At 42.2% G+C, this 26,074-nt stretch overlaps 1 protein-coding gene across 4 annotated transcripts in view; it reads left to right on the forward strand.

The window, feature by feature from the left end:
• The first annotated feature begins 371 nt into the window (after nt 1-371).
• Znf236 (zinc finger protein 236) overlaps nt 372-26,074 on the forward strand; it is an 82,096-nt gene continuing 56,393 nt past the window's right edge. The window contains exons 1-7 of one of the 4 annotated variants that reach the window (XM_027403698.2): nt 372-1,183; nt 7,774-7,916; nt 9,359-9,523; nt 14,764-14,942; nt 17,901-18,025; nt 21,040-21,212; nt 23,775-23,918. In XM_027403698.2, coding sequence (XP_027259499.1) covers nt 985-1,183; nt 7,774-7,916; nt 9,359-9,523; nt 14,764-14,942; nt 17,901-18,025; nt 21,040-21,212; nt 23,775-23,918 — 1,128 coding nt within the window. In that variant the 5' untranslated portion in view covers nt 372-984. Of the gene's footprint in view, nt 1,184-1,242; nt 1,371-7,773; nt 7,917-9,358; nt 9,524-14,763; nt 14,943-17,900; nt 18,026-21,039; nt 21,213-23,774; nt 23,919-26,074 lie in introns of those variants that run through there. The other 3 variants (XM_027403699.2, XM_035440303.1, XM_035440304.1) reach the window with 3 other exon arrangements.

A 26,074-nucleotide genomic window follows, 5' to 3' on the forward strand; every position in this document is an offset into this window, starting at 1 on the left:
GCCGCGCGTGCGCGCCCGCCGAGTGAGAGCGCGAGTGAGGGGTGGGCGCCCGCCGCCGCGACGATGCCGCGGGCCGCCCCCGAAGTCCCGGGACGGCGCGGCGCGCGGCGACTCCGGTAAGGCCCGCGGCGGCCGCCGAGTCCCCGGATGGGCGCGGGAGCGCCGGGAGCGGCGCGGAGGCGGGCGGCGGCGACTGGTCGGGCGGGCGCAGCGCGGGCGGACGGATACGGGCACCGCGGCCGGGCCCCTCCGCGCTGGGCCTACTTTCCGGGCCGTGGCGGCGCGGGGGCGGCGGCGGCTTCCTCCTCCTCCGCGTTCTCCTCCTCCTCCTCCTCCTGCGGAGTTCCCGTCGGCTCCCTGCCTGAGCCCCTCGCTCCGGGCTGCTCAGAGCCGCTCGCAGTCCCGAGTCTCCTCACCGCCTCCCCGGGTCCCCCGCCCTCCATGCTGCCTGCTCAGCTCAGCTCAGCTCAGCTCAGCTCAGCTCAGCTCAGCGTCGTCCCCTCTGTCCCCTCCCTCCATGTCTCCCCGTCCCTTCCGCCCGCCCGCCTCGCCCGTCCTCGGTACAGGCCCGAGGGAGTGCCCGCTCTTCCGGTGCATCCGGGGTTCCGTCCGCGCTCCCGGGGGACCCCAGCCCGGCGGGGACCGGGGCCTCGGGCGGAGGGGGCCGCGGGGAGCGCACACAGTAGGCTGTCGTGCGTGCGCAACGCAGGGCCCCGGGAGGCTTTTCCCTCTGTCACTTGTGTGCCTCGCGGGCCGAATTCGTTTGCGATAACTCGGGGTCTGTTTCTTTAGGAAGGACAAGCGCACAGTTGTGCTGCAGGCGAAGCGCTGGGGAGAAAAATGTCACCCACACCGTCGCCTCCCCTCAGCCTGGCGCTTAGTGGGGGCCCCTCCTCCAACGCGAGGAGGAGGAGGAGGACGAGGAGGAGGAGGAGGAGGAGGAGGAAACAGGCATCCATTGCCGAGGCGTTCTTTTGAGATGGGATGGGGGCCATCGGGTGGAGAGGCACAGAGCTCAGCTGGGCGAGCCAGGCTTTAGTCCCAGTCTGGGGAAATACCTGCCCTCGAGTCCCAGCTTTTGTGGTCCCGAAGCAGCCCTGGGCGGTTTGTGCAGTCAAGCTGGCTGGGAAAGGACCCTGCTTGGGCGCCGGGAAGGCGGTGCCTGTCTGGGACGCAATGGAAGGTGAATGGCCCCCAACTTGTATTATGTTTATGTAGCCGGTTGCTGCTTAGTGACTCAGGGTTTGACTGTCGTTGGGGATGAGTGCACCGAGGTTCCAGAACTGTCGTCAAGGAGCCCAAGTGTCCACGGTCAGGCCCGGTCTGCACCTACAAAGGACTGTGCTAAGTTGGTCCATTGGGATAAAGGGGTGAGGAGTTGGCATCTTTGCGAGCTTGGGAACAGGACACCCAGACTAGAAGTTGCTACTTAGTACTGCTGTTGCTCTTGACAAAGTCAACAGGCGTGTCAGGTCAATATGAACACTGTTTATGAACTACAGCCAGTGATTTCACCGATTTCACACTTAACTGTTGTTTTCATGGATTGCTTGGAGGATAGTGGCTGGAGAGTAATGTTAGCAGATATCTGTGGTTGAGAGTAAGCGCTCAGAGTATTCATCAATGGCTTATGGCTCACTGCTTTGGCCTTGGCCATATTTTCTTAGGTGTGTGTGTGCTCCTGTGTTTATGGTTGTTTTTTTTTTTTTTGATAACATGTTTTATGCTAAAAATAATGAAAGGAGCAGTGTGGAAAAAGGCTTAGAGAGGGCAAAAAAGTAAAATTTACAGAGACAAGGCTCTCCGAGCACTCTACATTTTACCAGATGGTATCACTGTCCACAAAGAACCAAATCTAAGAATAATTCTGTTTCTCTTGTTTTCCAAGACATTTCATAATTTAAATTTTTTAACTACATTACTTTTTATTGTGTGTGTTGGCAAGTGTTTTTTTGTTTGTTTTGTTTTGTTTTTGCATACTGATCCATCTCTCCAGCTCCATGGCTAAGGTCTTAGCTGCTTCCTCAGAATGAGGTTTACAATCCACCACACCTTTCAAGGTGCCCACAACTCCAAAGGTGGGGCTTTCAGACTTCACTCTGCTGTCCATCACTTTTCATTCTTTTCAAATGTAATCAAGGACCACACCCTGGTTGAACTTCACAGCAGGTTAACTCAGGATTTTGACCTAAGCTTCACACTCTCCAGAACCCTCGGGCCTCAGTCTTCAGCTCTCTTCACTCAGGCATTAATTGTCACCGATGACCTTGATAGCGCCAATTTTGGCTTGCTTCTTCTTCTTCTTCTTCTTCTTCTTCTTCTTCTTCTTCTTCTTCTTCTTCTTCTTCTTCTTCTTCTTCCATCTCCTCTTCCTCCTCCTTCTCTTTCTTCTTCTTTTTGCTTTTGGCCTTTTTAATTCCTTTTTTTGAGAGATCATCTTTTATTATGTACCCCAAGTGTTTTGGCTTCTTCAGAGATCTTCCTCAGACCTGTTTGAAGACAACCTTACATGTATCAGTCAGGCTCACCACGGTGGTTCTCAAATTGTGGTGCTTGGGGCCTTGAGGTGCTCTCAGAAGTATGTAAGATAAATAGTGTTATTAAAAGTATTGGGCCTTTTCACTGGGCTAACATGTATGTGCTTTGGTTACATGAAAACAGCTGTGGGTATAACTGAAGCCAGTTTAGCACACAGGATCTGATGGTGTACCAGATCTATGTGACTGTTTGTGACTCTTCACACAAGGGAGCATGCAGAGGCAGCTATGAGAATCCAGCTTTATTTTATTAAAAGCTTTGTAAACCAGGCATGGTTGCACAAGCCTTTAATCCCAGCAATTGGGCAGTACAGGTATGGGTTTCCAAGTTCCAGACCAGTGTTAGTTAGACTATGTCTAAAAAAAAAAACTAGACAAAACAGATTAGTAAGTAATTTTTTTTTTCTTCGAGAAAGGGTTTCTCTGTATTGTTTTGGAGCCTGTCCTGGAATTCGATCTGTACACCAGACTGGCCTTGAACTCGCAGAGATTCGCCTGCCTCTGCCAAGTGCTGGGATTAAAGGCGTGTGCCACCAACGCCCGGCTCAGATTAGTAAGTAATTTTTTAAAAAAACATTTTTTCACAAAAAATGTATTATGTTAACAGGCAATAAACTGACCTAAAAGAAATTAGTTTATTTTATTTGATGTTGATGAGTGTTTTGCCTGCATGTATGTACAACATGCATGCCTGGTGTTTGGAGGTAAGAGGAGGGTGTGTCATTTCATGGAACTGGAGTCAAGGACATTTGTGAACCACCATGTGGATGCTGGGAACCAAACCCAGGTCTTGTACAAGAACAATAAGTGCTCTTAACTACCGAACCCTCTCCAGCCTCCTGATAATTTTATTTTAGTTTTGAGGAAGAGTCTCACACTAGGCCAGGCTGGAGTAGGTCTCATATGTAGTTCAGATAGGCTCAAATTTATGGCAATCCTTTTGTCTTCACCTCCCAAGTGTTTGGATTAGATATGAGCCACCACATTCAATTTAAAAATGAGTTTAGCTCTCTAGAAGGATAGATATTAATAAAATATATATAAATTGTAGGTCTTGAGATATTCATTAATATTTAAGATGTTTGAGTCCATTGCCCCACCATTTACTACCATTTTTTAATCTATGATAATTTTACTTGGTTTTTTTTTGGTCACTACATTAGGATTATTACTACTATTTTTAGTTTTTCAAGACAGGGTTTCTCTGTGTTCCCCTTGCTGGCTTGGAACTTGTTCTGTATTCCAGGCCTGCCTCAACAGAGGTCAGACTGCCTCTGCCTCTTGAATGTTGGGATTAAAGGCGTTTGCCACCACTGTCTGGCAGGATTATTATTTTTTTATTTTTAAAGATTTATTTATCATGAATATAGTGTTCTGTCTGCATGTATGCCTGCAGGCAAAAAGAGGCTATCAGATCTTATTTCAGATGGTTGTGAACTACTATGTGGTTGCTGAGAATTGAACTCAGGACCTCTGGAAGAGCAGCAGCCCATGCTCTTAACCTCTGAGCCATTTCTCTAGTCCCCTTTTTAAAAATTTTTAAATATTTATTATGTATACAGTAGGATTATTATTTTTAACAGTGTCTTGCTGTGTAATCTTGACTGACCCAGAACTCCACACTTTCCTTTTCTTGGCATGCACTGTTATGGCCAGTATATTATGAACTGTAAGGGTCCTTCTGAGGGTCTTTTGCAGTGGAGGGGAAGGGAACTGATATTGTAGAGATTGTTTTGGAAGGTGAATCCACCCAGTAGCCTTGAAAGTTTGAAGATTTCTATCTGCATTGGAATCTACAATGTACATTTTCTTGTTCTGCTTGATAAAAGCACTACTTTTCATATTGGTAAATAGGTTTGTTCCAAACTAGTGAGCACACATTATGATAGGTAGATCTTACACTAGGTGCTGGGATACAAAACTAAGTAAGAGAATTGATCTCTGTTGTCACTCTTCAGAGCAGTGCATACTGATGTTAATTATTGCAAATATGGTGTGACAGCAGATAGCCTTCTGAGTTTCCTAGAGAGAATAGGAAAACTGAAGTCTAAAGACGTGACTGGCTGCAGGGCATGACCCTGCACTCTGTAATCCCAACACTTGGATGGTAGAGACAGTATGATCAGGGCCCAAGACCAATCATAGCTACAGGGTGAGTTCAAGCTCAGTCTGGGCTACTTGAAATGTTATCTCAAAAAGCACACAAAAACAGAAAAGAAATGTTGACCAACCAAAAACACTCCCCCTTCCCCAAGATAGGATTTCTCTGTGTAACAACTCTGCCTGGGCTTTCTAGACCAGGCTGGCCTTGAACTCACAGAGATCCATCTGCCTGTCTCTGCCTCCCAAATGCTGGGACTAAAGGTGTGTGCTACCACCTCCTTTAGTCCTCCAAATGGAGCTTTTCAAATTGCCTCTTTTTTTTTTGTTTTGTTTTGTTTTGTTACTGACATTTAGCTCAGTTGTTAGAAGACCTATGTTAGATTACTTTAAACTTGAACTGATTGACTGAGACTTGTTTTAGCCGAACAGCATGTGTGGGTTTTTTTTTTTTTTTTTTTTTTTTTTGAGACAGGGTTTCTCTGTGTAGCTTTGGAGCTATGTAGACCAGGCTAGCCTAGAACTCACAGAGATCTGCCTGCCTCTGCCTCCTGGAGTGCTGGGATTAAAGGCCCAGCTAGACACAAAGTTTTAAGAAGCATCCATGTGTGTTATCATCATCATGAATGCTCAATAACTCAGAAAAGTGTTATTTTTCTCTTATAATCTGTGTTCGGCCATTCTAGCTAGTAGTAACACAGTCTGGTTTTGATTTACATTTCATTAATGACTAATGGTATTGGACATCTGTGTAGACTTTTCAATCCTGACAGAACAGTCTTAAGGAAGAAGGATCCATTTTAGCCCATGGGTTCAGAGCTTCTGCCTTAGTAAAGTTGAACATTGTATTGCAGGATCTTACGTAGAGTCTACTCACTTCATGGCAGATAGGAAATAGGGAAAGGAACAGAGGGGCCTTGGACACCATATGTGCCCAGGGACATGTCCCCAGTGACCTGCTTCTCAGGGCTTCTAGAACCTCCAGAAATAGAAGTAACCAGCTGGGGATCAAGCCCTTCAGAACACAAGTCTTTTTGGAGGATACTTTTTGTTGACATTATATCTTTAGGAAAATGTTTGTTAAATTTGTTCCTCCTTTCAAACTTTGTTGTTTCGCCCTTTGAATGTTGAATTGCATGTGTTCTTACTGATTTGCAGATGTTTTCTCCCATTCTGTAACTAGTAGTAAGAAATTGAAAGTTTTATTGATAGTTTTCTTTGACTTACGAAAACTGATTTCCTACATACAGAATAGCTTCTGGGTCTGGCATGTACCACAAGTCATTTGGAGGAAACTTCACACACACACACACACACACACACACACACACACACACACACACACACGACTTCTAATTCTAATGGCTATGCACTTTACATATTTTAGTATAAAGTTTTAGTGCACACCAAAATGGTGGAATTGGCATGAAGATAGACATGGAGACAAGTGAGGCAGAACTGGCAGTCTGGAAATAAACCTTCACAGCCTACCAAGAGTGCCAGTCAGTCACTTCAATAAATGGCTCCAGGACAGAGCTGGCTATATGTAAAGTAATATATTCAGATCCTTACCTCATACCACTTAGAAAAGTAAGTTCAAATCAAAACAAATATCTTATTTAAGAACCAAGACTTTAAAACTTATCCTCAACCCCTTGACCACTTAAGAGTCTTTATAAGCTATAGCAAGAGACTTGTTTGGCCAAGGATTAGAATAGTATTTATAAGCCTGTGTATATACATATAAATATTTAGAAAGCAGTTTGACATATTTAGCTAGCAAAACATGAGTCCTAGCTTTCTCACCAGGGCCTACACTCTCAGGAGCCAGGTTTAGAGACCAGGCCTGAATACCTTCTGTGGAGCAGACTTCAAATCCAATCAGAAAGTATTTAGTTACCCCGATAGCCTCAGGCCACTGTTGAATCAGTGGGCATGGATGTCTAGTGTGACCTTGAAATTCTGATTCTCTCTGAATCCATGTCCCAGAGTTTACCATTGTGCACCGCTATTCCTGGTTTCTATGGTTCTTGGGATTGAACCCAGGGCCCCAGGCATGCCAGCTCAGCACTCTACCAACTGAACTCCTTCCCCAGTCCCCAGATTGGATGCAGAATGGTCTGTAAATTATTTGTCAACCTTGTATAGTTCTGGTGTGTTATTTATTTATACCCTAATCCCAAGACTTGGGATGTATGTACTTTAAAAATTGTAATTATAATTATTTAGAACAGTTTTATTTGACATTTTTGGCAAATTTATTTGTATTATATTGTTATGTTTTTGATACTTGAAAATACTTGTAAGTTTGAAATATTAGCCCCTTGTTGAAAATCTTTTTGTGCCAATGGAACTGACCAAGCAAGGGATTGCATGCAGTCTTTCTCTACCTGAGAGAACAAAAATTTTTCTTTTTGACTTAATCTTTCTTTGGAGCAGTTTTCAGAAATAAATGAATTATCAGTTGAAGGCTTTTATATTTTATAGAGTTGAGCTTACTGAGTAGTGTAAGAAGCTGTTATGCTCTTTAAAAAAAATATTTACTTGTATTGGTGTTTTGCCTGCATGTAATGTGAGTTAGATGGCACATGCCTCCATGGGTTACAGGAAGGGAAACAGTATTGGATAAGCTAGCAAAATTCAAAGAACTTTGTGTGTGTGTGTGCATTAGGAAATTAGTTCCAGGTTTCTACAATTCCTACCAAGTATTTTGAATTTTCTTATCCCACATCTCAGGCATCCCAACATTTCTCATTTCTAATGTCAAACATAGCCATTTTTGAAATTCAGCACTTTACTAAGTTTATCTAAAAGTCTCTTATAAATCTGTTTCTATTAGTAGACAAATGAGGGGTCAGAGAGTTGGCTCAGTGTTTAAGAGCACTCACTGTTCTTCCAGAGGACCTGGGTTCAATTCCCTGCACTCACATGTGAGTTTACAACCATTTATAACTCAGGTCCTCTTCTGGTCTCTGAGGGCACAGCATGCACAGGTGTGCAAGACATGCACGCAGGCAAAACATCCATAAGTGTAAAATAACAATATAAAAAAATTAAAATAGCCAAATGATTTAGTTTATTTATGCAATGAGACTAATACCTGGTATTCATTGTATGTATGTATGAAATTTTACAGATGAAATTTTGGGATTGAATGATGACGACCTTGACGATGACTGTCAGATACCAAACTTCCACAAATGTGAAATCTGTTTGCTGTCTTTCCCAAAAGAGTCCCAGTTTCAGCGTCACATGAGGGAGCATGAGCAAAATGACAAGGTGGGTATTTTCAAAAGGACTCCAGAAAGAGGGTTCTGAAATTGGAGGTGGTATAGAGTCAACATGTAAGATAAACTTGTAGTTCATTTCATAGTATGTAAACATTTTGCCTGCCTTCCTTTCTTTTTTTGAGACAGGGTTTCTCTGGAACTACATCTTGTAGATCAGGCTGGTCTCAAACTCACAGAGATCCGCCTGCCTCTGCCTCCCGAGTGCTGGGACTAAAGGCGTGAGTCACTAACACCTGACCCTTTGGCTTTCCTTTGAGAATGTGCTTTAGTGAATGTCTGTATTGAGATTATTTGTGAGTAGACAGAGAAATAGGACTTTTTGGTACCTTAGTTTACCATACAACTAAATTCATGGTGGCTATTCTGAAATGTTTTTCCCTTTGAGGGCATTTTGCTTTCAAGTTGTCTTTATGGCATTCTTGAGGCTTTAAATTTGGTTTGACAGGAGTCAGTTGTGTCTTTTGGGGGATGGCTGGAGGTGAGGATTATGTTCAGGGTCTGGTGTGTGTTAGCATGTTTTCTGCCATTCCCTCCAGCCCTTTATACCCCAGTGTCCTTCTAAAGAAAGAGCTGAACCCTTTTATGCTAATCCTTCCAAATATGACATAATGAAACTAGATGGAAGGCAGCTTAAAGGGCAATTAGAAGGGACGGCTGACTTTCCTTTGCTTAGAGAGTGGAAGCTCAGGTTTCATGTGCTGTCACGTGGTGCTGGTGGAAGACATGGGCTGTGCTATCCCAAGTCCCAGTCCCGAAAGGCTGCAGAGAGACCCCAACCTTTGCTTTGTCTTTCTTTTTACAGATAAGAGAGAGAGTGTGTTTTCCATGTAGAGGAAACTTTGGACTGAGAAAAGCAACTGTTAGAATCTAGAGGAAAACTTTTTAGTCATCTATTTTTCTAGAAGGGATTTTGTTTACAATGAGTGAGTTTGTTAGAAATAGAAGGAAAATCCCATCTAATGAACTGGGCTTTCTCACATCTCTTGGGGACTACAGCCCAATAGATTTGTTTGCAGTCTTCTGAATTAGAAATAGTTTTGGAGTTAGGTATTGTCGCACATACTTATCTGAACACTTGGGAGGTGGAGGCAGGAGGATTGAAAATTTGAGACCAGTATTTTTACATGTGATGTTCTGTTTGCACTGCTTTGAAAATTTGATCAGAAGCTTTACTAGGTGCTTTTGGATATATGGATCCAAAAGAGACTGTTTTAGAAAGGGTACCTTTTTTTTTTTTTCCCTCCATACTTGGGAGCCCTGGCTGTTCTGTAACTCACTCTGTAGACTAGGCTGGCCTCTTATAGAGATCCACCTGCCTCTGCCTCCTGAGTGCTGGGATTAATGGCATGTGCCACCCCCACCTGGTACTTATTACTTTAATAACATTTTTTGGGAAGATTGTAACTCTGTTCCTTCTTTTCTGTCAAACAGCCACACCGATGTGACCAGTGCCCCCAGACATTTAATGTTGAGTTCAACCTGACACTTCATAAATGTACACACAATGCAGAAGATCCTGTCTGTCCTGTATGCCACAAGAGGTTCTCCCGAGTGGCCAGTCTCAAAGCACACATTATGCTCCATGAGAAGGAAGAGGTAATTGTTTAACGAGTGTTTGTTAACTGATTGTTAAATGCATTAATCATTAGCCTGATTTTACAGAGGGGCAATTTTAACAGCTTCTTCACAGCTTCTTTTCCTCTGAAGCCTCAGTTCTAGAGCATTTGCTGTTAACTACTTCAGCTACCCCTGTTACTAGCTCAGCCCACTCTACCCGAGATAAAGATTCAAGTAAGCAAGAAAGACCATTCAGGAGAGTATCTGACCTAATGCTTCAGTGCATACAGGCAGTGTAGTGGACTGATTTGAAAAGTAATCTGAAAAGCCTGATTATATAGCCAGGAGAGGTTGTGGCATGCAAATGTATGATTGTAATTTGCACCAGTCACAGCACAGCTTCCAGGTCCACCAATCACAAAGTCTCACGTGAAGACCAATCACATTCTGCCATGTTACTGGGGGAAGTGCTCTTTGCTCTGACCTGCTTGAGAAATGAGCAGGATCATATAGAATTTTTGAGGCTGGTCTTTACTGGAGTGGTCTCCCAAGCTAATGCCATTGTGTGGAATGATTACGAGTGGAGAAAGTCTGGAGCAGGAGCTATTGCCCCCCTCCCCCCGCAGGCATTTGGAGCACAGTCACCTTATGGCATCTGTGCAGTATCCAGTGGCTTGCCATCTGATGATGAGTGCACAGAGGGGAGGCTGCTCTGACTCCCATCACAATGCTTCCTGTAACGATGTGCCATTCTGTTGGCCCTCTGCTTTTCTCAGCAGCTCGGTCACCCAGCTGCATCTCCTACATTTCGTTTTATTTACTTAATTAATTTGTAATTTTTGAAACAAGGTTTTCCTTAGTCTTCAAAACTGGCCTTGAATTCACTCTGTAGTCCACGAAGGCCTTAAACATACAGTCTTTCTTCTTCAGCCTCCTAAGTAGTTGGGATTACAGGCCTGTTCCACTAGGTCTTGATATTAATAATGATTTCTTCTAAAATGTTTAACTGGATTTAACTCCGTTAAATGCCCTAGGCAATGTGGGAACCCTGTTTTGGAAATGGGAACAGAGTATGGGTGGGGGCAAGTATACAGATTGTCCGATTTAGCTCAGAGTCAGTGATGGTGAGATCTCAGGGTGTGCCATTCATTTGTGCTGCTCAGCAGCAAAGTTGTGGTCTTTGAGGTCAGGGACTGTGAAGCATGTGGGTAGGAGAGTCTATGATGAACTGTGTAGTCTGGGCTGAGGTGAGACGCAGGCACATTAATGCTTTGGAGGGTAAGGTCACTGGGGGAAGGTCCTTGAAGTTCCGCTTGTACTCTGTTCTGGCAAGGCCCATTTCCAGGGTCACAGTACAGAAAAGACATGCTTTATTATGGCATACTTACTTTCTTTTTGTTTGTTTTGAGATGAGGTCTGATGTGTCCCGGGCTGACCTGGAAATTCCTGTGTAGTCAAGGATGACCTAGAACTTCTTTTCTCCCTACCTTTACTTCTAGAGAAGTGCTGAGATTCAAGCATGCTGTATCACATCTAGTTTGTGCATTGCTGGGAATCAAACCCAGGGCATCATACAGTTTAGTACGAAAGCACTTCAGCTAATCTACATACCTAGCCTAGTTATATTTCATCTAACCCCAGCATCTGTGTAGGGACACAGAACAGATTTTTTTGTTCTCTCTTCTGGTATTCTTCATACAATTTAAAATTTATTTGGCTTTTCTTTGTGACTAGAAAGAGGAATGTATAGTCATTCATCATTTCTAAAATGCTTTGGATTTTCACATGATATTTTCAAAACCTTGCCTTCTAATATTTATTCTTCTACAAACTTCATTGAAATTCTTTTCCAGGTGGCTTCCAGGTGGAACTTGTAGTGGTTTGCTCCTGGCTCCATCTGCTGGGGTCCTTGTTCTGTTGTCATGAGTCACTCAAGCCCTGGGAGTGGTGCTCCAAGTGACGGGGAGTACAGCAGTAAAAAGTTACTCCTGGAGCTAGAGAGATGGCTTGGTGGTTGAGAGCACGGACTACTCTTGGGGAGGACCTGGGTTTGGTTCCCAGGTCCCACATGGTAGTTCACAACTGCCGGTAACTTTAGTTCTAGAAGATCTGATGCCCTCTTTTGGCCTCTTTGAGTGCTGCATACATGTGGTACACTTACATGCAGACAAAGTACTTAAAGAAATAAAGTAAAAACCAATAAATCTTTTTCAAGTACTCTTGAAATGTGTACTTGTTATATATATAAGTTGATTTGAAAATAACAAAAACACATTTTGATATATGAACTTAGGAAGCATGAGTGACTTTTTAATTTAAGATTACCCCTGATAGAGACATTTTTTAGAGCACTGTAAACTATTTTCCTTGCTGCTCTGCTGATATTAATAGTCTCAAATCTCTTGAGATCAGTACTCTATCAAATTATTTAAACTAGGGAAGAAAAATGCCTCTAGTTTCTAAATATTAAGAATATTAATCCCTTAAAGGGTGCTGTAGGATGCTTGGGGAATAGCAGATGTATTCCCCCAGTACTTGGCAGACCGAGCATCTCACAGGGAAGCTGTGCACATTTGCTGATTGCTGTGATGGAGGGGGCATCCTGTTTATGGAAGGGAGGAGCAGCGTTCTGTGGGGTGAACTTGGAGTACTTGGTACATTGAGCATCATTTGGGAGTCCATACAGAGGCTAGAAGAGATCGGTCCCTGGAATGCTGATGAGAGAGGAGTCAGTGTTGAGGATTGCTGAGGAGCTCTGAGGCTGGAGAGTGTCTTGTGTACTCTGGCTCTTCAGAGATGGTACAGCAACAGCTGAGTAAAGTGCTATGTGAAGTTTCCCCCATAACCTCTGTTGGCTACTCAGAAGCATTAAAATTACCCAGGATAGTCTAGGAGGAGACTTAATGCTGCCGATGACGTGCAGGATACAGAGAGACTTCCTCAGTTTCTGTGGGATGAGAGGCAGGAGGAAGGTCCTGGCTTCTTTTGAATGGTCAGTTGAGTAGCAGAGAGACAGTAATAGCATATATTGGCTAGAGGTGTGTGTGCTCCATCCCCCTTTCCTCATCTGAGCAAACTGTATAGAAACCAACATTTTCACAGACATTCCTGTAGAGTGCTTCCCAGTGTATTCATCTGACCATTCTGTAAAAAAAGTGAGAGCCATATGGTGGTGGTGCATGACTTTAATCCCAGCACTCACTCTGGAGGCAGAGGCAGACGGATCTCTGAGTTCAAGGCCAGCTTGGTCTGTAGAGCGAGTTCCAGGTAAGGCCACACAGAGAAACCCTGTCTCAAAAGAGGGGGGGGGAGAGAGAGAGAGGGAGAGAGAGAGAGGGTGGCAAGGGAGGGTGTGAGCCAGAGCGACAAGAGAACACGGTGGGGATGTCAGAGTCCAGCTCTGTTTTGTAATTTATAAGTATTTACATACTTGTTTTTATGTGTGTATGTGTGTGCCTGAGTTTACGTATGCGCACCTTGTATTCCGGGAGGTCAGAAGAGGCATCTTAGCATCTTAGCTCCTGGAACTGGATTTACAGGCCTTCGTGAGCCGCCAAATGTGTGATAGGTCCTCTGGAAGAATGGCCAGTGCTCTTAACAACTGCCATCTCTCCAGCCCCTGTCTTGTAGTTTTGAACCTGGACAAGTGATAGGATTATTAATAAAAAAAATAAATATTTTCTCTGCCAAACACATTCATGGATTGGGATGGTTATTTTCTTTTTTTTCCTTTTGGTGGTGTCCTAGAGTAAATTTTCATTATCTTCCAAGTTGCTGACAACCTAGTAGTAGTTTATTAATTCATTAAGTTATCGTATTATAATGTCAATTTAAAATCACTATTAGATTTCTTAGGGTAATTCCCTCAATCTTAACCTTTTTGTGCAGCAGGGCTGTGAGTAGTCAGTTAATAACCTAACTACTGAGCTTTGCATTCAAAACTGGTATGCGGAAAAATAGAGGGAACTCTGATGGAAAGAAACAGAAGGGCTGGGTTCTAATGCAGCTTGCAGTTAGAGCCAAGCATGTGTGAAGTGCTGGATTCAGCCCCCAGCACTACCTAAAGAGGGTGTTGTGGAATAAGTCTGTAAACCTAGTGCCTGCCCAGGGGGTAATCAGTGAGGGTCAGAAGTTCAAGGTCTTCCTTGGTGCATAGTGAGTTTGAGGCTATTTGGAATTATATGAAGCCTTGCCTCACAACAAAGAAAACTGACCTTTTGTGGTTTGGAACTAACAGTTCATGCTCCTTAATGGAGTACTCTTGCTTTTCATCTTTGGGCAGTTGACTGGGTCATGACATCAGTAAGTGCTGCATATGAGACTGCACACATGCTCATGGTTTGAAATGTCCCAATCCAGCACTTGCTGGTACTGTAGAAGTTACTATCACTGCCATGTTCTTTTTTGTCATCTCTGTCATTTCACTTAGCTTTGCTCTCTTCTTCTATGGGGGTTGAAGCACACACCAAGGTTCATGTAGACTATCACAGGCCACAGTAAAATAATGAAACAAAAAAATAACATCCACAAAATCCTCATTAAGCTGGTTCTTGTGGCTCACAGCTTTAATCTTACCATTTGGGAGGTAGAGGCAGGCAGATCCTCTACCTGAGGGTGAGTCTGTGGCTAGCCTGGCTTACATAGTGAGTTCCAGGCCAGCCAGAGGTACACAATAAAACCCTGTCTAACAAAAACCAAAAACCCAAACCAAAGCAAAAACCTCCATTAAGCAGGTGAGGTGAATTTGTTAAACTACACTGAGATGTAAGCTATTCAAGTCCTAAAGACTGGAGGGCTTTTGCCAGCTTTGGTTTGGGCACAGGGAAGTCCTATGCGTCCCCTGCTTACAGCAGCCCGGCTGCTCATCCATGTGGTCACTCGGCCTATAGTCAAAACTCAGTAGACAATTTCCATTGAGAAATGTATCACTTGCATTGTGTTTGATGGTGTTTTGTAGATAGTCTCACCTAGCATTCTTTTCTGACCTTTTTGTGTTGAAGTCCTTCTGTGTCTCTGAGGTTTTCATGGAACAGATGGACCAGTTGCCTAGTGCCCAGTAGCCTTTTAATGTAGAATTCAGTTTGTTTGAAAATGGTAGTTTTTGTTTTTATCCTTTACTAGTAGAAATGCCTTTTCGACATTCCAGTTTGGATACAATGATGCATTTTTGAGGGGCGAAGGTGATATTTATTCCAGAGGAAGGTGTCACTTGTGGATTGATGCTCACGGTGGCACCAGTTCTTTTAAGGTGCAGCAGCTTGGAAATGTTCCTTTTCCAGAACCTCATTTGCTCTGAGTGTGGGGATGAGTTCACACTGCACAGCCAGCTGGCCATACACATGGAGGAGCACCGGCAGGAGCTGGCAAACAACCGAGTCCATACCTGCAAGGCCTGTAAGGAGGAGTTTGAGACGACGCCCGAGCTGAAGGAACACATGAAGACTCACTGTAAAGTTAGGTATGGGTCATTCCCAGATTTGCACAGTAAAAACCCTGTGTCAGATCCAGAAAAATGGGCTGCTTTGCTGTGCTTGACTCTAGTATCTGGCGTTCTAGGAAGAGAAGTAGCAGACGTGAGCACACAGCTGGTTTGTTCTAGTGCCACACTTTGTTAACATGTTCAAGTAGAAATCCAGTTTCCTTACTGGTATTTAGAGACATACATATACTCCTGGCCACACTTAACATTTTTTTCAGATTCTTGTATTTTACCTATTACTTATGTGGTTTCTTTACTTATTTCTTAAAAAAAATTTTAATGTATTTTTTTAAAGACTTTATTTATTATGTATACAGTATTCTGCCTGTATGTACACCTGCATGCCAGAAGAAGGCACCAGGTCTCATTATAGATGGTTTTGAGCTACCATGTGGTTGCTGGGAATTGAACCCAGAACCTCTGAAAGAGCAGCCAGTGCTCTTAACTTCTAAGCCATTTCTCCAGCCCTTAATGCATCTTTTGACAATTTGGTACATGTATATAATGTATTTGATCATACTCACCCATCCCCTTCTTTCCTAATTCCTCTTGCAATTCTTATTTCCAACATTTCTCCTCCTACTTTCATGATTTTTTTCTGTCTCTCTCTTTTTTTTTTTTTTTTTTTTTGAGATAGGACTTCTCTGTGGCTTTGGAGGCTGTCCTGGAACTAACTCTTGTAGACCAGACTGGTCTCAAACTCACTCATTTTTTTTTTTTTTTAAAATGGTCACTGAATTTAGTTAGGGATGCTTGCATGTGCATGATTGTGATATTATTTGCTGGATCATGGACAGCTAACGGGTGGCTATGCTCCTGAAGCAAAGTAGCTCCTCAGCTAGGCCCAGGGCCTCATGAGAATTGATGGGCTCAATATTGTGCAGATCTTGTGTAGGTAATTCCTGAGTGCAGAGGCCATACCTTGTCTAGGAGATAATGGTCTGCAGCATCCCTCCTCATCCTCTGGCTTCTAATTCTTAATGTTCCTTCCTCTCCACTGTTCCCTGAGCCTTAGTGTGGGGAGAAATTTTTGTTTGTTAATAAATAGGAAGTAAAGGAGGTTGTCCTGTTGCTTTGCTTCCCTTTCCTGCTGGTGGTGATCGGTAGTCACTGAGCTGACTTTTGTTGTCTTTCTGTTGTTTTTTTGGTTGTGTGTGTGTATATGTGGGTTTTTGTTTGTTTGTTTTAAAGGTAGGAGTCTCCCTCTGTAGCCCATGTTGGCCTCATACTCATGGAGATCCTGACTACTAGAATAATAGCTATATGCCTTCATGCCTGTCACCAAGCTGGTTTCAACATAAAGGACTATAAAGGACAGTGTCAGCAGTTAGGTTACATGCCCACCTGTAATAGTTAAGAAATGTCTGTTATTTTTAACAAGAAATTTCATATTAGTTAATTTAAAAAGTTTATGAAATCTCTAAACACTAGGCAGCATGTAGTATACTCCTAGTGCTGCACGTTAGACGGGGGAATGGAGTAGGTGGTTCCCACCTCTTCTCTTTCATTTTGCTTGTTGTTGACTAATATCCCTATTATTTAGTGTCTGATTTGCTTTTGATTTTTGAGACAGGGTTTTGCTGCATAGTTCAGGCTGACCTAAAACCTACCATCCTCTGACCTGGATATCCTGAGTGCTAGGATATAGGCATGCATTGCTATTTCACTGATTTTTACTTTAAAATGCAGTGTGGTTTGGGAATGTATCTCAGTCAGTAGAGTGCTTGCCTGCCATGCACAAGGTTCTGGGTCAGTCCCTAGCACTATAGAAACCAGGTGTGATGGTGCATGTATGTAGTTTAAGCTGTGGGGAGGTGGAGCCAGGAGCACAAGGAGTGTTTTCATTCTCTCTACACGTGTGTCTGTATACATGTGAATAAAACACATACTTTCTGCATACACTGGGTTCAGAAGCTGACTGGAAAAGTATGAGTGGTTGCTTTTCTCATAGACAGTCATAGCAGGAGGACAGCAGGGTGCCAGGAGGCTTTACATTCTGTGGGTAGGCAGTGCTCTCGTGTATGCAGTAGTGTTGGTGGCTGGCAGGTGCCATGTCTGAGAGTAAAACCAGTGCTTTTGAAGATGGATTTGGAGAATCCTGTGTGAGGTCTTAAGATTTAAACCTAAGGAGTTTTCATTACTTGACATGGAAAGGAACAGGTTGAGATGGCACAGGGCTCTTTTGTTGTTGTTGTTGTTGTTGTTGTTAGTGCAAGAGATTTATTGGGAGAGCAGGGAGAGGGAAAGTGAAAGAGTGAAAGGCCATTTGGAGAGGGGACATGAGAGATTCAGACAGACAGACAGACAGACAGACAGACAGACAGACAGACAGACAGACAGGAAATCAAGAGGAGCAAGAAAGGGGACTGTGATGGACGGGCACTTTTAATGGTTGCACATGTCACATAGCTGACAGTGGAAAGGCACCTCGTAGCAGGTGATGAGGTAACTGTTCACAGGCTGAGGCAGGGCACAGGGTTCTTTTTGATCTTTTGCCATTGCTGCTGGCCAAGCAGTATCCAGAGAGTTAAGCAAATAGTCGGTTGTTAAGCTGTGTGGTGAGAGGTAGAGATTATCAGCATTCAGGTGCTGCTGAGCACAGAGCTTTGGGAGAGCATGGGCTTGTTGATATAGACCTCGTATCTGCATGGGCCTCTATGCCAACTAAACCAACAAAACGTGCTTTAAAACTTCCCAGTCACTGTGAGGGTTTGAACAAACCAAGCTTCTCTTTCCACTAAAAATAGGCAAAAATGAATTTTATATCACTAGACTCATATATGTGTGCTTCTGTGTTTGTATGTTGGACAGACAAATGTTTGAGTTGTCATTAAAGCATATTCTGATTACCATCCAGCTAAACTTTGTGGTAGTATTTCACTTAGAAACTGTAATGTAAGGATGATGACTCAATGTTTTCCCCATATGTCGTACTAGGGCATCAGGTCCAAGATCTTATAATCGGAACATTGACAGAAGCGGCTTCACATACTCGTGTCCACACTGTGGAAAGACATTTCAAAAGCCCAGTCAGTTAACGCGGCATATAAGGATACATACAGGTATGAGAAACGTTTGCTGTCCGATGATTTATTATGTGATATGAAGGAAAGAAAATGTACCTACTGCTAATTTAGCCTGCATTCTTAACTCCAGCTTCTCTGTGGTTTGCTGTACAACCTTGGTGCAGTTAGCTAGTGTGTATGATTTCATTCTGAAAAGGGAGTCTGTCTGTCATGTAGTTGTGCTGTATTATAAATGATGAAATGCAGACATGTTTTTGGGTCTACTGGGCTCCAGTCAGTTGGTGTTGATGTTATGGTTGTTACTTGTATGGCATCTCAGCTGGTTAGATCTCCAGGAGTAAAGGCAGCACAATTGTGTGTGACAATTGGCTTTAATGAAGTAGGCTACAAAATGTTAAGGTAGCTGGGCATGGCAGTACAGACCTGTAATCCTAGCTCTCAGGAGGCCATGGTAGGAAGATGAGGGCTTTGGGGTCATCTCAGCTACACAGTGAGTTCCAAGCCAGCTTGGTCTACAGTGTGAGACCCTGCCTCACAAAACCAGTCAACTGACCAACTAAACAGCATTAAAATAACAAAAATCGTATTTCTCTGTGCATTACCTTGCTTGCTTGAGTATTTGAAATGAAAACAGTATTCACAACTGAGTTTATGCTATTATGAATAATGCAAGTGTTCTCTTGAGAAAGACAAAGGAAATGGTGAATATTTATATATTTAAAATTAAAATAATAATGATCCATGCTTTGCCCTTTTTTCTTCTTCTGCTTTGTTTTTCCTTTATAGTGACAAAACAGTATGAACTTGCAGCTGTTTGGTTGGCTACTTTGACCAGTTCTGATTATGCTTTGTTGTTCTTTTCCATTTATGGTATCTTAAAGACATGTCTCTGTATTGCAGAACCACTCAGATAATTTCTTAGCTCATTTATATGCCAGTAGAAAGTTGATATTTTCAAAGGTTTGTTCTATATTCCTTAAATCAAGGGAAAAAAGAAGTGCTGTCTTTTAAATGTTGGCATAGGGACATAGTTCAGTTGGTAGCGTACTTGTCTACCGTGCATGAAGTCCTGGGTTCAGTTCCTGACACTACACAAACTAGTGTGGTAGTATATTGTAATTCCAGCATTTGGGAGCTGGAGGCAGGCGGATCAGAAGTTCAAGGTCAGCTAGACATGGTAGTGCACACCTTTAATGTCAACACTCTGGAGGCAGAAGCAGGCGGATCTGTGTGAGTTTAAGGCCAGCTTGGTCTACATAGGGAATTCCGGACTAGAAGGGATACTTGAGACTTTGTCTCAAAAAGAGTAAAGAAAAGTTTAAGGTCATTGTTAACTATATAGTAAGTTTGAGGCCAGTCTGGGATACATGAGACCTTGTATCAAAAAGAAAAATGAGATAAAATGTGTTTTAGAGTGTTAATTTCTAGCTTCTCTTAATGAAAAGATTGCTTGAATGGTGTTACATCCTTTAAGTAGGAACATGCAAAGAAGACAGTGCTTACACTGCTTCCTTAGACAATTTGATGTCTGCCCCTTGAGATTTTTTTCTGCACATCCATAAATGTATTTATCAGAGCAGCGCATCCCCTAGGCACAATGCTGTTAGACACTTTCATGTGACTTTTGGGGATTCACCATATGTTCTCTTCTTGGCATTGATCTTTTGATTACACATATTCATCCTTGCTGGCCTCTTGAGTGCATGGAATGTTGGGGAAAGTGGTTTGCAATAGTCCTCCGCATCTTACTAGCCTGCAAGGCTCAGCACAGGTAGGCAGTCAAATATGCTCCTAAATAGAAGGCTTTTGTGTTCTCCACGTGGTCTTTGAGTGTATGTGCCTCATGTGATGTGATGGTGTGATGTGTGATCTTCTGACGGCTACTCCTTGAGTGAATGAGCCCCATCCAGGACAGGTGAGAGGTATCTCAGCTAATGTCACTAGAACAGAAAGGATGCCTCTGGGAAGGACACCCCATGCCTAGGGCCCACAGTTCTCACTGAGCACCCTAATTGTCTGTCTCTTCCCAATGATACCTCTCTACAAGAGCACCACTCCCATCTCCATCTGACTAATTTACTTAACCCTGAGGTCAGTTCAGAGAAGTAGGGATCTGTCTGCTCACATATTTCCCAGGGAATGGAATTTTAGTAAGACAAGACCTTGAACTAGCTTGTAGTTAGATTTTAATTACGTAATTTTCTCTTTTCAGTCATTCATCAGTGAATGAATACCTATGGAATAATATATGTGGCATACAGAAGTTTTTAACAGGACAGTTAAAAACCTTTCTTAGAACATGTAAGAGAAGTTGAATAATAAGTGAACTGTCAGAAGTTACTGATTACAGGTCATATGGAGAGAATTAAGCAGAAAAGGGGAGCAAAGATTATAGGATAGACTTGAGAGATTTTGAAATCAACTAGAACTGATTGAAACGTCATTCTTGGAGGTGATACTGTGGCAGGGGCAGAAGAACCATGAGGGAGCAAGCTGTGTGGGTTCTCAGGAAGGATGGGCAGGCATAGGTGACAGACCTTCCATGGAGCTGCATCCTGTGCTGAGGGAACAGAAGGTTAGTGGAGAGAGGTAGTGTGAAGAGACCAGCTAGCTGAGTGGGACTGAGGAGCTCTGGAGGCATTGAGCAAACCAGACTTGCTGTGGTCTCATTTAGAAAAAGTCCCTCTGTTGAGTGCAGAGCAGCCTACCCAGGGCCCGGTGTAAGCAGCAGTGCCCATCAGAGGTTATGAGGATGGGCAGGGCTGTGCCCTGCTTAGACAGTAGTTTGGGGCAGGGAGTAGGGCTAACCTGGGAGTAAGCAGGCTGAGAGAAAGCCATGGCTCCACAAGAACTGCTGTGGGATTCGCTGGGGATATGGAAAGGTTTGCCTAAGACAGGTTGAAATGTTAAGAGATACTTCTATATGTGAATTTAGAATCCTCAGGAGATATTTTGGCTGGAGGGATAGGCTGGAGCCTTGAGTTTGTATACCTTATGTATTTCTCTCATCCTAAAATTCTCACATAGCGATTCTTTTCCTCTCTGGCTAGGTGAAAGGCCATTCAAATGCAGTGAATGTGGAAAAGCTTTTAACCAGAAAGGGGCACTGCAGACCCACATGATCAAGCACACAGGAGAAAAGCCACATGCCTGTGCCTTTTGTCCTGCAGCCTTTTCTCAGAAGGGGAACCTGCAGTCCCATGTGCAGAGGGTCCACTCAGAGGTGAGCACAGCATTGGGCTCTATGCATGATCTCAAAATGTAGTAGATATATATTGGTTATGACTAGCCTGAGGAAGTGTGTTAGAGTTTTGAAAAATGCAGAATGAGCTTATGTACAGTAACCTATTTTAGCAAAAGTACATTGATGGGAACATCCTGTTGTGTTGTTATTGTTGGTGACAGGTCTTGGTGTGGCTTTGGCTGGTGCTGTACTCAGTCTGTAGCTCAGGCTGACCTTTCATTTCTGACAGTCCTCCAGCTTCAGCTTCCTGACTGTTGGAATTGTGTACACCACTGTACCAGGCTCTTTTGGGTTTATTATATGTGGGATAAATACAAAATCCTAGCTTGTCTTCTTACTTTTAATACGTATTTAAAAATGGTAAAACCTTTAGTGATGTGACCTATCAACCGTAATCATCTATTCAGCTATAGACACTGTCAGATGTAGGAAGAGAGAGACAAGAAGTCAACAAAAAGCTCTGTTCTCACTGCAGACTGAGTGGAGCTGGCTTGGCCCTGCAGCACACTTGCACACAGACATAGCATGGGTCAGCTCTGTGATTGCAGTTGGCTGTTGTCTTCAGGCCCTGCTTAACTATAGACCTCTTGGAAACGTCTGTGTTAAGTAAGTTTAACTGTTTTAAGGACCAGTGTGTCTATTAGTCCTAGTGTCTTAGTTATGGCCTAATTATAGAATATAAAGGAATACTTACTTAACACAAATACTTATATTATGAATCAGTTTATTGTACAACGAAAACTATTATTTTAAAAAGCAAATATGTATCTTTAATTTTTTCATGGAAAAAAGTATCATCTTAGTGATGGGAGCTAAAAAAAATACTAAAAATTGAATGACTGACACATATAATCTCAGCACTCAGGAGGCTAAGGCAGGAGGATCGTGAGTTTGAGGACAGTTTGGGCTAGTTAGCAAATTTTTATCTCAATAATGACAATAAAAACGGAAATAAACCCAACAGAAGTCCCCTTAGTAAGAACAAAACTAGGGCTTAGGGGATAGTTCTGCCTAAAGCACTTGCTTTGCACACATGAAGACTTGAGTTCAGTCTCCAGAATTCACACTGGGGAAAAAGAGCCAGGCATGAAGGCATGTACATGTAATCCCAGTGCTATGGAGGCAGAGACAGGCAGATCCCTAGCAGCTGGCTGAATCAGCAAGTTCTAGGCCATTGAGAAATCTTGTCTCAAAATCAAAGTAGATGATTCCTGAAGAATGATACCCTTGCTTGTCCTTTGGCTTTCACATGCAGATATCAAGATAACACACACATACACATACACACACACACACACACACACGCACGCACGCACGCACGCACGCACACACGCACGCACGCACGCACGCACTGCAGGGGGGGAAGGGGAGAGATATTTGGTCTCTAACATCTAATGGGTTTAAATAAAAAGAGAACAAACATATATGTCACATAATTTTAGAAAAAGATTTGGAATTCTATATTCACTAATATTGGTAAGATACTGACACTGCATAATTTGGTCTCAGAAGAGTGCATTGGGGCATAAGGGTTATTCTTGCAAGTTGCCTTTGAGTAGAGTTGATCACTTAGGAATAGCTGTGTGTTTACATAGCTCATATTTAAATACCTCCCTGGGACCTTAGGGTGGTCCTCTGAGATACTTGTTAAGATATTCCATGTTATTATTATCCAGTCCTGTGAGATGTCCATAGCCTTGAATTTGGTTCTTTTTGTGTGTTCGTTTGTTTTTTGAGATAGGGTCTCACTATGCAACTCTGACTATCCTGGAACTTGCTCTGTAGAGCAGGCTGGCCTCAGACTCATAGAGATCTACCTGTCTCTGCCCCTCAAGTGCTGAGGTTAAAGGTGTGCAGTACCATACCTGGCTTAAATTTGGTTCTTATGAAGTACTACAAATAGAGTGGAAGTCTTCCAGCTTAGAGGTCACTTGTGCGTTTTCAAGCCTGCCTCATAACCGTGGTGGGTAACTAAGGCTAGGTTTGAATAATAGTGAGAGAATGTTTTAGATACATTCTCTGATCATAGATGTTCTTACTCATCTAAATGTTATTTGTCATCTGTTTCTGGATTAATTGTAGTTGTAAAAAGTGATCATGGATGGGTGTTAAATTGGTAAAAAATTTACAGATTTTTTTAACCACTCTAACATACCTGTGTATTAATATGGCCCCAGAAGCTCAGTATGCACAGTGATATTCTCAGCTGTACCTAGCCTTCATTGGGGAACGTGTTTAGCAATTTAAGAAGTTGAGAACATATGATAACATTTTGATGTTTAAACTACACTAATGTTTCTCCATTCCTAGACACTTCTTATTTAGATAAACACTGAAATTTCAATTGATACTAAACTGGTGATATTGATTAAGTAGTTGTATCATTGATTCTCAAGCTAATTTAAAACAAACAAAATATCCCAATGTTAGAGTTATATAATTATCTCACTCTGATTGAAGTGGTACATTTTCTTTGCTATAACTTAAATATGCTCATCTATTAGTCAAAGATTTGAAAACTACTTTTTCCTTTTTTTAAAGGTAAAAAATGGGCCTACTTATAATTGTACAGAATGTAGCTGCATATTTAAAAGTTTAGGTAGCTTAAATACTCATATCAGCAAGATGCATATGGGTGGACCCTCAAATTCCACAAATTCTACAGAGACTGCGCATGTTATAACGGTAAGTTTAATAATTTGATTTAAGCCCATTCCCTATGGAGGGATACTATTGTAGCCCAGATACAGCAAGGAGGGCCTAGCCCTCCCTCAAATGATTTGACAGACTTTGAAGGTCCCTAGTGGGGGCCCTCACTATCCCTGGGGAGGAGTTGCGGGGTGGGTTGGGGGGGGGTTGGTGGGGAGCATGGGAAGATGGGAGGGCGAGGGAATGGGGGGATGGATATGTAAATATGAGTAGTAATTAAAGAATTAAAAAATAATTTGATTTATAAAAGGGTTTTAGGAAACAAAAATCTCAAATATCATTTTAAATGTAAATTTTTAAATTATGTATTTAGTACCAAAAAGTACAGTTAAGGTTTTCTAAATAAGGTATATATATTTTTTTAATTAATAAAAATCAATCTGTCTAAACTTCAGGGTAATGACACATAGTTTTGACTTATAACTTGTCATCTAAATCTGTAAAACTGAGAAAAATTTATCAATAATTTATGGGATTCAATTCTCAGAGTCATTGCTATTGTAAAGTATTAAATATTGTTTATCTTTGAGTGTTAATCTACTTTGCAGTAATGTTCCTCATTTTCTAATGTGGCAGTAATAATATCTCCTAAGTCTTTTGGGATATCAAATTCTGCTTTCTAGTTCATGTATTTAGAAGTGGAATGACCTTAAGTACAAACAGGCATAGTCAAACATATTACCCACAAGAACACAGTTCCACACAAATGCACACATGGCCATTTACACATTTTTGTGTGTTTTTTTCCCTAGGATTTTATAACAGCTTTAATCAGTAACTTCAACCATATTTTATTAGTTGATAATACATTGCAAAATGTAAGCGTAGGATGTAGTATCATTAGAGTTGACTACAGCGTGCAGAAGAGTTTTCATGAATGTCCATGTCTGAGTGCATGGTGGTAGTGTCTTGGCTCCCTTTCTGCAGTGCTGGTTCATATCTGGGTTATAAACATGATATTCTTTTATTATAATTGTTTTCTTTTTTCCTTAGTTTAGTAATTAATTTTTCATAGTTTTATAGTTCATAGTAGTTTATTTTTAAAGTGTTATAAAGCATTGCAAACAGGAATAATTGAGTAAATATGAAATCTTAAAAATTCTATTTTTGGATTTCCTATTTTAAAAAATGAATATTTTAGTGTGTTAATAACCAAATAATAGTTTCACCATTTCCTTTGGCTGTATGTAAATCAAAAGGTGGTTATACTAAATAATGTGGATAGGAATTTGTGTGGTGTGTGAGAGGGAACATGCTGCAGAGAGAGAGCAGATGAGAGAGCTGCGTCCACATAGTATCGTTTCTTTTTAAAACCTTTCTGTCGTGAGGCAATTTGTTCTGAAACGCACACCTGTGGCGTCTGTCATCTCCCTCTTTCATCCTTCATGATTCTTGCCATCTCTGGCTGCCTGTTTGTGTATCAGAAGTTAAAGTTAAGTCACATTTCCATGCACAGCTAGTGAAGACTTTGTATGCATGTGACCAAGTGTATTCATCAGGATTCTTTAGAGAAACAGAACTTAGAGAATGATGTCTGTCTGTCTGTCTGTCATCTATCATATCCCCCCAAAGGGAATTTATTAGAATGGCTTATAGGCTGTGGTCCAACTAGTCCAACAATAACTGTCTCCCAACAGAGGTCCAAGAATCCAGTTCAATCCACAAGGCTGATGTCTCAGCTGGTAATGCCAGTGAAGGGGTGGGTTTGCTAGTGAGAGTGAGGATGGCAGGCAAAGAGAGCCAGTTTCCTTCTTCCATGTCCTTATATAGACTGTTCACAGAAGGGCTGACCCAGGTTTAAGGTCAATATTCCTAACTCAAAATATTTAATTATGAAAAATCCCCTCCTTGGTTTTTAGTTAATTCTAGATGTAGTCAACTGAGAATGGCCAACATACCAAGGAACCTGTTTGTTTTTTCTTAAATTTTAATTTTTTTGTTTCACTAGTCATTTTCACTCTCTTCCTCACTAGACTTCTTCTCAACAAGTTCCCTTTCTACTTTCCTGTTTTCTTTCTGTGTAACACAAGTTCTAATAGGTCTTAATAGTAAAAGCCTGGAGTCAGATATAGGGGAAAATGCTGGGAGATCAGAGAGATGAATGAGCAAAACCACAGCCACCTTACCCCGTC

This window comes from Cricetulus griseus, chromosome 2 (genome assembly GCF_003668045.3).
Source record: "Cricetulus griseus strain 17A/GY chromosome 2, alternate assembly CriGri-PICRH-1.0, whole genome shotgun sequence".
Classification (NCBI taxonomy): domain Eukaryota; kingdom Metazoa; phylum Chordata; class Mammalia; order Rodentia; family Cricetidae; genus Cricetulus; species Cricetulus griseus.